The 12,074-nt window shown below is 42.2% G+C and overlaps 2 protein-coding genes across 2 annotated transcripts in view; one reads left to right on the top strand and one right to left on the bottom strand.

The window, feature by feature from the left end:
• The window catches only part of glra4a (glycine receptor, alpha 4a), an 84,770-nt gene that overhangs the window by 27,990 nt on the left and 44,706 nt on the right, over nucleotides 1–12,074 (bottom strand). Inside the window, exon 2 of the mRNA XM_084085671.1 lies at nucleotides 881–1,011. Within this exon, the coding sequence (XP_083941797.1) occupies nucleotides 881–1,011 (131 nt within the window). The remainder of the gene's footprint in view (nucleotides 1–880; nucleotides 1,012–12,074) is intronic.
• LOC311033435 (chemerin-like receptor 1) lies at nucleotides 10,839–11,882 on the top strand (the record flags this gene model as incomplete). Its single annotated transcript, XM_084040946.1, has 1 exon — nucleotides 10,839–11,882. One exon carries the CDS (start codon nucleotides 10,839–10,841, stop codon nucleotides 11,880–11,882), a length of 1,044 nt encoding a protein of 347 aa, XP_083897072.1.

Genomic DNA, 12,074 nt, shown 5'->3' on the forward strand with positions numbered 1-12,074 from the left:
AATAAGCAAGAACACAGGAGATTTTAGTTTTCCACACCAACATATTAAGCTGGCGCACCATACCCATTCACAACAACACCAACCCAAGGACCCCTGGGGGTCAGCGGATCTCATTTTGAGAACCACTACCCTAGAAGTTGGGTATTATTCAAGGTTAAAACAACAAAATTGAGTGAGACAGCCTATTTCACCCATACAATAACCCGGCCAGTGCTGGGCACCAAAACCTGAACGTGCTGCGAAGCAACTCGTCAATGCAATAATGCCTGCAACGTCAGGTAAGCTGATAATGTGGCGTTTCGCACTGCGTTTTCTGCTTGTACTGTATATAAATGAATGTCTTGAGAAAGGCTTTTGGGATCGAAACATCGACTTTTTTAATAAATCAATACAGAGGTGTTTGGGAATTGACTTTCTTTTCTTTTGGAATTGGATCTTTGGGGATTTGATTCCCTGCTCCACAGAAGAGACAAAACAAGTGGTGTGTGTGTGTGTGTGTGTGTGTGTGTGTTTGTGTGTGTGTGTGTGTGTGTGTGTGTGTGTGTGTGTGTGTGTGTGTGTGTGTGTGTGTGTGTGTGTGTGTGTGTGTGTGTGTGTGTGTGTGTGTGTGTGTGTGTGTGTGTGTGGGCTTCTACTTATCAAAGAAGTTGTTTACACAAATCTCTGCCAACATAACTGCCTCAAACTCTTACATTTAGAGCTTCATCCCAGAAGTTTTATTTTGCCTTTTTTTGGATCCAAGTACTTGCACAAAACAGACAGAACTGAGAAACCAGACAGGATGAAAGCGGAGCAAACGGAAACACTTTTAGAAATGTGATGGGTTGCGTGCGTTCATACACAATAGAATCCTCAGTATGGGTCCATATGGATAGCATACCTTTGAAGTTGGGTCTGATTCGGGCATCATATCCGGACGTTCTTCCCATGAGCTTGTCCAGGAAGTCAGAAGGCGACAGCTGTGGGCCAGCCCTACTGGGGGGCTTTATCTCCTCTTTACAGGAGCTCAGTCTGATACCACCCAGGGAGGGGGGAGAGAGAGAGAGGGAGGGAGGGAGGGAGGGAGGGGGAGAGAGAGAGAGAGAGAGAGAGAGAGAGAGAGAGAGAGAGAGAGAGAGAGAGAGAGAGAGAGAGAGAGAGAGAGAGAGAGAGAGAGAGAGAGAGAGAGAGAGAGAGAGAGAGAGAGAGAGAGAGAGAGAGAGAGAGAGAGAGAGAGAGAGAGAGAGAGAGAGAGAGAGAGAGAGAGAGAGAGAGGGAGGGAGGGAGGGAGGGAGGGAGGGAGGGAGGGAGAGAAAATAAATAAATAGTTACAATTTATATAGCACTTTTCTAGATACTCAAAGTCGCTTTACAGAACACAATATAAGGGAAAAAGGATTGAAGAAAACAGAGCAGAAGATACATGAGTGACAGAGATGGAGAGTGTAGGAGAGAGAGAGGGAGATTAAAAAGGAGGAGAGGGTAAGGAGATAGACAGTGAAACTACTCGGTCAACAGCAAAAGGAAAAGAGAAAAAAAAAACAAATTAAACACCCCGCGATGGATGAATGCATGAGGATGAGAAACATTAGGATTGAATGTCTCTTGCCTCAGCTGGCAACCTAAAAGCTCATCTATTTCCCATCATGCCTTGAGACATATTGTGCTTGTTAGGGCTCCGGCTTCAGAGTGGCAGGCATGGTGGAGGCAAAGGTATATATCTGTCCCTGCCTCTGTCTGTCCCGCCCACTGCTGCTGGCTTAGAGGGGAGAAAAGCTTGACAGATTGATGGCTCAATTGAAATGCTATGAATGTCACACCGGGGAGAGAGAGAGGAGGGTGTTGTTGAGACCAGCAGCTCGGGCTCACATTGACAGGCATGACCAGCAGGCCATGGAGAGAGAAAGAGAGAGAGAGGGAGAGAGAGACACTGACAGAGAGCGATAGCGGCAGTATGTATGTGCGAGAGAACAGAGAGAGAGAGAGAGAGGGAGAGGGGGGTGAGAGAGTCGGTCTGAAAGAATATGAAAGCAGCGAAGAGAAGGAAAGCGAGTGGAGCTCGCCTTGGAGTCCATGCAGCCTGGGTTCTGCCTGGTGATTGATCTCCTCTCTGACTGGGCCCCACAGTGGCACAGCCGGCTTGCGCTGCATGCTTTCCATGCAATAGTTAATGGCTCGCGATCCGTCATGATCCAGAACTCTGTGAAGTACAGATGCCGGGTCCAAATCCCTCCCCAAGGCAAAAAGCACTACCGAGGCCCATGTGTGTGTTCTCCTATAAGCCTCGAGACGCAGATATACAACCACCATCGGAGGGTCTCTGAGATTTATTTTAGCCCGAGGCCGATTCTACAACATGCCTTCTAAATCAGTGGTTTGGCACACTTTCACGATTTTTCAAAAATCTTTGCTCTCAACGCAAAAATCTAAAATGACACGGATGCTTCCCTGGTTTTAATGGGTTAAAGTATATCCGCTAGGAGCACAAGACATAAGGTTTAACCTTAACGGGGGTCCTCTTAAGCTGCCTTTTATAATTGTGTAGAAAACAGTACTTTCCTGTTCCTGATGTGGGAGTATAGGACATGGTGATGGCAAACAATGGACCGCATAACAGTAGTCTATGAGGCTAGTGTACAGTACTTAGCGAAAACGGCTGATCTACAAGCTCACAACATGTCACAATTTTGTTTCTATTTTTATTTTTTCTGATATATTTTTGGAATTTCTGCCTATAATGACATGCCTAAAATAAGTATGCCAGGTTGAAAGTGGTTATTCATCCATGCAATTCCAGGAATTACTTGAACCTCAACCCAAGTTATGATGACCTATATTTTAAATGTGATTAATATATATGCTATATATACTAGAGGTTCGGGTTCACAACTGTCGCACCGCCGATCTGACTGATATGCCCCTATATGGAGATCTTTGTCCCTTTTATGCCCATATATGGAGATCCATGATGTAATCAGTATACGCATGCTAATATAACCATTAGGGGTGTAACGGTACATTCTAACAGTGATTCGATACACATCACGATGCATAGTTGACGATACGATACATGGACGATATTAACCATATATGGAGATCTCTTTATCTGTCAGTCCTTGTCCCTTTTATGCCCATATATGGAGATCCCTGATGTCATTAGTATATTCCCATATATGGGCATGTCCCCTGTTGTGCCCATATATGGAGCTGACCGATTTGTTTGCTGATGCCATGGCGACGCATTGAGGTTAGATAGCACACTCCATATTTGGGCTTAACGTGTGTGTGTGTGTGTGTGTGTGTGTGTGTGTGTGTGTGTGTGTGTGTGTGTGTGTGTGTGTGTGTGTGTGTGTGTGTGTGTGTGTGTGTGTGTGTGTGTGTTCTTTTTTGCGTTGCTTTGCTGTCTCAGCTCTTTGAAACATAGTGGACACTGTATGTCATGGCTTTTAATCTGCACTTCCTGACCAATTGGATAAAGCAGATCCATGTAATCAACCCCAACAACATGCAGGTGATGTAATCTGAAATTAGGATGCCACCTACTGGGGTTTGCCAGATGGAGTCAACCATGAGAAATAGCCATGTTTAAAGCATGTTTAAAGCATGAAGGATTAAAGGACCAGCATGAAGACAGATTAATGTATCTCATACTGTGGAACCTGTGCTTGTCAAATCATTGAATTTTGATGAACTGGTCACTACAGTGCCAAATTGAGGCCTCACTGTTACATCTCGGTGGATTAGTTTGCCTGTGGTTGGAATATTCTTTCAAGTTCATGTCAAGGTAAGGAAAGATCTACAGTATAATTGCTTCATTGCATTAACTAGCAGGATATAGTTGGCTTATGTTGCATAACTGCAATAGGACTGCGCTTATGGTTATGCCTGTTTGGGTTTCAAGTTGGGTTTGTGATTTTGCGATGCCTTTCTACATGTTTGGTGATGACTTGTTCAGTGGTTGTGGCCTTTGATGTGGATTAATGTGACTTGCCACACTTGCTTTGTACTGAACTGACACCCCCGTTGGGCTAATTATTGTAAAGGTTTGGTATTGCTGTGTTTTGTATACAACAACAAATCGTAGTTCTTTAGAGAGACTGGAGTTTGTTTCCTATGTGGTGGTGTGTCAACTGGTTCTCTGTGCATTTTAACCATTTGGAATCACAGCAGTACAATTACAAATCTTGCTATTGCTGTTTGATGAAAAGCATTCTAAAACAAATAGCTGTGAAAGGTTTGTGCTCTCTTGCTTGTTGCTCAAGAAACGTTGCCAGAAGAAGAATAAGGCTTGTTCAATACAATTGAATACACATCTAAGTGCTTGCACAAGTCTGTGTACTGTTTGACAGGAGTTAAAGAATGACTCACTATTACCTAAACAAATATAACAATACATCTTAAGAGGGTGGTAAATGGTAAATGGTAAAATGGTAAATGGGTGTAAATGGGTGTCTATTCAAATGATAAAGAATTTACATTTTGATATGTCTGACTCTGAAGAGAGACGTATTAATGTTGTGCTCCGGTGAAGTCCTCTGAACAGCTCTTCAAAGGCCAAATGAATGATTCTGAGGTAAACAAAATGCTAGCCCCACCAATGCAGTAGAGACATGTTTTTATAATCCAGTGCAAATGTGCAAATTAGCAGTGTCAGGGGTTGTGTTGTAGTGTAGCCCGTTGATCAAGGGGAGTTGGCATAATGACTAAATTGGGGGGAGAAAGCAAAAGATGGCAGCATAATAGGGCCACTTTACTGAAGCCACTGAGGTGCAGCCATACTTTCAGATGAACAATACTTTCAAGTCTCATCATCTGAAGACTGTAATGTGGAGAGTTGTTTTCGTAGGTACATTTAAGGATGTATGAAGAGTTAACCATTTAAGCTCTGTATACCTCGTCATAAGACAAAAGCAAAACAATGCTGATCTACACTACAAGCTCACAATGTGTCGCATCGTGACGCCCCTGTGAGCTTGTACATCGGCTATTCCAGCTATTTTTCCCCCCAAAGTTACCCAAAATAGGGACACCAGGTTTAAAGTAGTTAACAGTGTTTTCACATGCATGGGGACTGATATGCTTGCGTATACTCGCTTGGATTCGTTGGGTCACTCTGTGCTTCTCCTGTGAATATATGAATTGTATGTGTTGCGTAGAACATTGGTTCTCAAAGTGGGGTCCGGGGAGCCCCAGGGGTTAACACAGCATCACAATGATTTTAACCACTTTATTCATTTATATGTTGGCTGTTCAAAAATAGCAGATCTACAAGCTCACAGCGCGTCACTTCATGCTGCACTGCGAGCTTTTCTCTGCTATTTTTGGAAATATGAAAAGCATTGAAAATGTTCGGAAAACTTTGAATAATTTCCTCTTTTTTTTTACACAAACTATTTTGGCCAAATACATATCATTTTGGGGGTCCTTGGCACGAAAAAGTTTGAGAACCGCTGGCATAGAAAAGCACATTTCATCTCCGCCTGTCAGATCGAAGTGATACTTGTGCTGGCTCCTCAGAAAACTTTACCACATGAACCCTATAGCGTTCCTATTCCAGGCATGTCATAATGGGCGAACATTCGGTGAAAATAGCAGATCAACAAGCTCACAATGTGTCGCAGCGCGACGCAATGTGAACTTTTATTTTCGGTGTGCGACACGACACCCATGTGCAAAAATAAGTATAAATCAGGCCTTAGCCTTCATGCCACGTGCTCTCCCAGGGGAGCTTCCTGAATTTTGTCACTTCCCGTTCGATTATGCATGCATGGCAGGATAGCAACCATGCCATGTGAGCACAGCACACAAATGTTTTCAACGTCTTTCCTGTTGAATATCCTGGTGTTCCCTCCAAGGACCAAATCCCATAGCACTGTAACAACTGAAGGACTGGAAGATGCAATACTTCGTTTCTGGGTTGAACAATATTCAACACGGCCAATATTTGTGTGTGTGTGTGTGTGTGTGTGTGTGTGTGTGTGTGTGTGTGTGTGTGTGTGTGTGTGTGTGTGTGTGTGTGTGTGTGTGTGTGTGTGTGTGTGTGTGTGTGTGTGTGTGTGTGTGTACGCGCGTTACTATTTGTGAGAAGTATAATAGAGTTTGAGAAATAGACATTGTGAGGATACTTTCCTTGGTCCTCATAAGAGGAATGGATGATTTTTAGCGTGATTCAGGTTGGGGTAAGAATTAAGCATTTAGAGGTTAGGTTTAGGCGTTAGTTAGGATTGACGTTATGCCTGATTTTGCTCATCTGCATGCTCATCTTGTACTCATAGCTGGTGTAGTCTAGTCTCACATGCGAGAGCAGGAAATGCTGAGTTGACTTTTGTTAAGCCTGTCAGGAGTTAACATGACAATAAGAAACGACACGTATAACTCATAGGATTAACCACTTTCAACCTGGCATGGCAATTTTGGAAATGTCAGTGTAGGCAAAAAAACAAACAAAAGTTGCAGATCGGCTATTATTGTTTCTGGAATACAGGAGTCTACCCATCTCTCCAGGTCATTAGTAAACAGAAAATACATTTTCAGGTGGGTTAAACATTTCATCCAATCAAGAGAGATAAATATCATTTGTGAGCTTGTTTTCCAGTTCAAAAATTGTCTGCAAATTTTGCGTTTTTGTTTCATCACTTCCAGTTCCAATTTTAATTTAAATGTTTTTGTTTACACCCCCTTTGAATAGTTATTAGACCACCTGATCTGCCAGACCTCACCCAAAAATATTCAGCCATCCATAAAACATAGTACTAGACATTAATAATGCAAGGTCACTAGTCACCCAGCACACACACTGTCAGCAACTCCAGCAATCACTTGCAACCAGGGCCTAACTGTTTGACGTCACTTGCTGCTCAGGAAACATTTGGATGGTGTCACTTGTTGCTTCAGCTATCTCAAATCACCCTCCAGATGGTAGCATCTCAGTTGGTGACCTAACCATCTGACAAAGGCCACATCGGGCGAAACGTTTTTTTGACCGCTTCATTTATTAGATTTTGTTGGGAGCATTAAGACGGTGTGCGGACCCTTTCCTTTAGTTCAGACCTAACCATCTGGACACGCACATCAAGTGTCTGTTGCCTTGGTGCCCTGCGCTGGTGAGTTGACAATGTGGGTGTGCCTCACTTTTCCTGGTGTTAAGTTATGTCTGATGAAGGTCTATGACCGAAAGCTTGCTATAAAAATATTTAAAAAATCTGATTTTGCACAGTTTTGAGTGTGCGGACTGCGGAGGCTGCCTTTTATTCAACTGGTGTTATGTAAAAAATAATACACTATGTTGTTCATAACCAATATCAGAAAAAGTAGTAGTAGTCATACTAGTACCCCTGCTGTAAAGAGTATTGCTGGGTTATAGTACTGAAACATTACTAAGTGTCTGAGGGACACTCATAAATTGTCAACTAAATGGGTTGAAGAAGGTAGCTTGAGATTGGGTCAAAGCAGGTAAACTATGGGTTCCCATGTTCTGTTTTGTTTATGGTCATCATGTCTTGTATTAAAAAAAAACTAAAAAAAAACTATGGGTTCCCAAAATTGCAGATTCATTCATTAAAGGGTCTACACCATGAATTTTAACTTTTTCTTAATTTTTGTGTGTTTTTGGTCTCCCCCACCTCTCTTCTGTTCCAACAAATACCCGACTTCGAGCATGCAGGCTTTCATAGGCTATCTGTGGTTTTTATGTAAATTGGTCTGAAAACAGTCCGTCAGATTTGTTCCCCCACCCTACGTCACGTCTGGGAACAATTCCTCCCGTTTTTCAGTTCTAAAAAAAAAAAAAAAAAAAAAATGTTTTTCATTTAATTTTTTTAAAATGTTTTCTTTTTTTTTTTTTTTTACTTTTTCCACACAGAACCAGGACATAACATGCATACAAACTGGCTCAATAGCGCCCCGTGCCAAACAGGACAATGTGGTATTGCAGGTGAAAGTGCTTTATAAGCCAGAGAGAAGTTAGTTGGAATGAGTATATCTGAGGCTTGATTTAGGCTCAAACCTTTTGAAAAACGTTTGAGGGACATAAACAATATGATATCAAATATTATTATTATTTTTTAAATTCATGGTGTAGCTCCTTTAATGTCGATTTGAAAGGTTTGCAATCAAGTCGGAAAATTAAAACACTCCACCAAAGAGAAATGCCATATTGGGTTACAGCGATGGCATAATTTATTTGCGACCCATTTTTAATGCAGTACATGGGACAGCTACTAAAACAAAGGAACCAACATCCTACATAACAATCCCCAGAACCTCTGTGAGCAAGTCTGCAACCTGAGAGCTGCTGGAACAATAAATTCACTAAACCACAGGAGGATCTTTTTATCCCTGGAGTTCACTAAAATGTATATGGCCCAATCTGACTGCGCTTCAGCACTGAACTCACTGATCTAAATTACATCCAATTAGACGGTGCACGTTGTTCTGCACGTGAAGAACAAACATATCGTCTCTGTCGGGTGGAAACCTCATATGTCCACAACAGTTGCTTTTCAGGATTCAAATTCAAAAGTAGCAAAAGTAGCAGATCTACAAGCTCAAAACGCGTCGCTTTGCGTCGCGTTTTGAGCTTGTGGATCTGCTGCTTTCTGAAGCGTGTCGCTTCGTCCAATGCTGCGAGCTTGTACATCTGCTATTTTTTCTTTACATTTGGAAAAATCTTGAAAGGATTAGATTTTTTTTAATATAATTTTGATTTAGTTTTTACACAAATCTTCTCCTCTGGTGGTCCCTGGCACAAACATTTTTAGATGGGGGGGTCCGCGGCCAAATACTCGCGGCCCAAATCATTTTGGGGGTCCTTGACATTCATTCAGCGTAGCGATAGTTCATGTCGGCACGGAAGGCAGGAGTTTTATATGCTACAGTAGGTTCACTCTCCCCGGACCCCCCCCATTCATTCATTAACAAACTAATTCATTTGTACTCCCACAAGTCAGTACGTTCAACCTCACGTCATTCTCATTCGCTACAAGCCAACTCACTCACGCCCTCATTCCCCATAGTGCATCTCTGGCGGTTCATTTAAGCAGCCTCTGTTCTCTGTTCATTCTACGTGCTTAGCTGTCTCAGCTGGTTGTACAGCTGTTGGTTTTCAAATTCCCTCCACCTCCCCGGCCTCCTACCTGTGGCATTTAGTTCATTTTTGATAATAGATTGATTCTGTGGATTGTACTGTGGTTCTATGGATTGTACTATATGTGGTACTTTAATTGTGCATTGAAGGTTCAATGTTATGTTCGCGCGTGGACCCCTCCTAGGGCCTCTACTATGACTGAATATTCAATTTTCTCCGATTTGAGGTATAGTGCAGAGTTTTGGCTACAGAAAGAGTAATTTTCAAGATACAAAGGTCATCTTGGGCTCAAATTAAAGCTAGGGACATGGGTAGTTTTCTATATACAAGTGAGGCAGTGATATTCACCATTAAAAGTAAAAGTAGAAGTACATTTCTTAATTTTTATATCAACAAATTGCTGTAATATTTTCACAATGAATTTATAGGACCTTGTAAATCTTGTTTCAGAGAAGTACTGTAACTCTCTGAAACCACCTGCACTGCATGCACTGATGTGCTTGCTTGTAGAACCACTACGTTATACAAAGCCTGCAGAAACACCTATAAAAACATAGAAATGACTGAGGAACCAAAACTAAATACTTTCACTCCTATACACCTATACAAGATGTACTGTAACTGTAACAAAGAGGCGAGTGGAGGGGGAAGCCAGAAACGCGGCTAGTGTGAGAGCAGAAGTTAGGCCATGCAGAAGTTAGGCCATGCAACTCCTTGCAACATGCGACTACTTGCAACCACTTGCAAGTAGTTGCATGTTGCAAGGAGTTGCATGGCGAATCATTGGTGTGGATGTGGAGTGGGCTTAAAAGTACTCAGTACTTTTAAGCCTTCCTACAAATGTACTCGAGTAAAAGTAAAATATTTGTCTTGGAAATGTACTCAAGTAAGAGTACTAAGGATCAAAACAATGTAATACTCAAGTAAAGTACAGATCCTCAGAACCTGTACTCAAGTAAAGTACTCAAGTACATTTACTCCGTTACTGTCCACCACTGACCCTAACCCTAACAGGAAATAATAGTGAAAAAAAGTTAGCAGAGAACATCCTGAGGGCTGGGCTCTGAGCTCCTCAGTGTTCACCGACCACAGAACAAGACACTTCTCTGACACTGAGACTGACGTCTCTTCAACACTTTGAAACAGGTATCTTTGCTTTTACTTTATTATATAGACCAGTGGTCTCAACCTTTTCAGGCAGTGACCCCCCCCAAAAAAACATAATTTGAACTGGGGACCCCCCCACCCTGATATGCACTTGGAATTGTAGGAGTAGAGGCGTTACATTTCCGGTTCCACAGATAACATTTTTGAAAATAGCAGATCTACAAGCTCACAACGACTCACTTTGCGAAGCATTGTGAGCTTATAGATCTGTTTTTTTAATTTGTTTTGCCTCTTTCTTGACAATTTAGCCAATGTTTGACCAGTGTTTATAGTATAGTTAGGTGATTACTTGATGCAGTCATGGTCTTTTTCTTTTCTTTCTTTTTGAGGTATTAAAAAAGATCTTAAAAGTCCTTAAATTCTCACTTCACTGTCATCTGCGGTCCCCCCCAAAAAAAATAAAAAAATAAAATCATTTGGGGCTTTTTTAATTAATATATATATATGAAACATTTTAACAATACAAATCTTGTATGTGGGTCCCTGGCATCAAATAATTTCAGTATAATAATACATGGCCTGTTAAAACAAAGCACCTAATTTTGTTATTTTAAATTTTAGGAGGATTGAGATTATGACCACAACTGCTGTTTATCACAATAAAGAGATGGATCTGTCTGGTGGAAACGGCTCTTTCTCGGAAGACAATGTGGAGTATGGACATGCTGAAATAAAAACATCCCTCAAGAGCGTGTACCTAGTCATTTTCAGCCTGGTTTTTGTGCTCGGTGTGTTGGGGAACAGCGTTGTCATCTGGGTGACAGGCTTCAAAATTAAGAAAACCGTCAACACCATTTGGTACCTCAACCTCGCTGTGGCCGACTTCCTGTTTACAGCGTTCCTGCCCCTGACCATCACACGAGTAGCTCTGGACCGCCACTGGCCTTTTGGCAAATTCATGTGCAAAATGGACGGTGCTGTTATCTACATGACCATGTATGCCAGCGTCTACATCCTGGTGGTCATCAGTGTTGACAGATGTGTATGTGTGGTGTGTCCAGTGTGGGCCCAGAACCATCGCAGTGTCAGAAAGGCATCTTGGGTGAGTCTGGCTGTCTGGGTGCTGGGCTTGGCTCTTAGTTCCCCTTACTTCATCTTTAGGGACACACATCCTTCAGGCCATGATGACGGCATCATCAGGTGCTCCACCAAATATGCACCATCCGGTGACTACAGTATACACAAAGCGAAGCAGTTGTGGGGATTTCAATCTGGGGTCATGATCATCACTCGCTTCCTCATGGGATTCGTGGTCCCTTTCACCGTCATAGTCTCCTGCTATTCTGTCATCATCTACCGGCTCAGGAAAAATCGCTCACTGGCCGGCCAATCAAGTCGCTCCTTCAAAATCATAGCAACTGTTATCACTGCATTTTTCCTATGCTGGTTGCCCATAAACATCATGTATCTGATTATTCTGGTGACACAGTACAGTGAAACACTGTATCATGCGCTCACCATCGGGATCCACATAGCTGCCGGCCTGGCATGTCTCAACAGCTGCCTGAACCCGCTGTTGTACGTGTTCATGGGTCAGGATTTCAAGGATGTATTCCGCAGCTCTATCCTGAAGGTGCTGGAGAAAGCCTTCACTGAAGAGCTGCCTATGTCTCAGACTGAAACCTACTGTATGTCTCAGTCTGAGACATAGGTGTACTTTGAATGTACTTTAATATGTGAATGGTTTTTCTTCTCAGTATGTTCTCCAAGATTGAAACGATGATAAAAAATATCCAAAATAATGTTAAAGTAAAAAAACACAGTATTGTTCAGAGGTTCTCTTTGACATGTATATTATTTTTTGAGTTTCTTCTCTCCCTGTGCTCCCCACTTTCGTTGCGTC

Source organism: Gymnoscopelus microlampas, assembly GCF_963454915.1.
Source record: "Gymnoscopelus microlampas genome assembly, chromosome: 18".
Taxonomy (NCBI): Eukaryota; Metazoa; Chordata; class Actinopteri; order Myctophiformes; family Myctophidae; genus Gymnoscopelus; species Gymnoscopelus microlampas.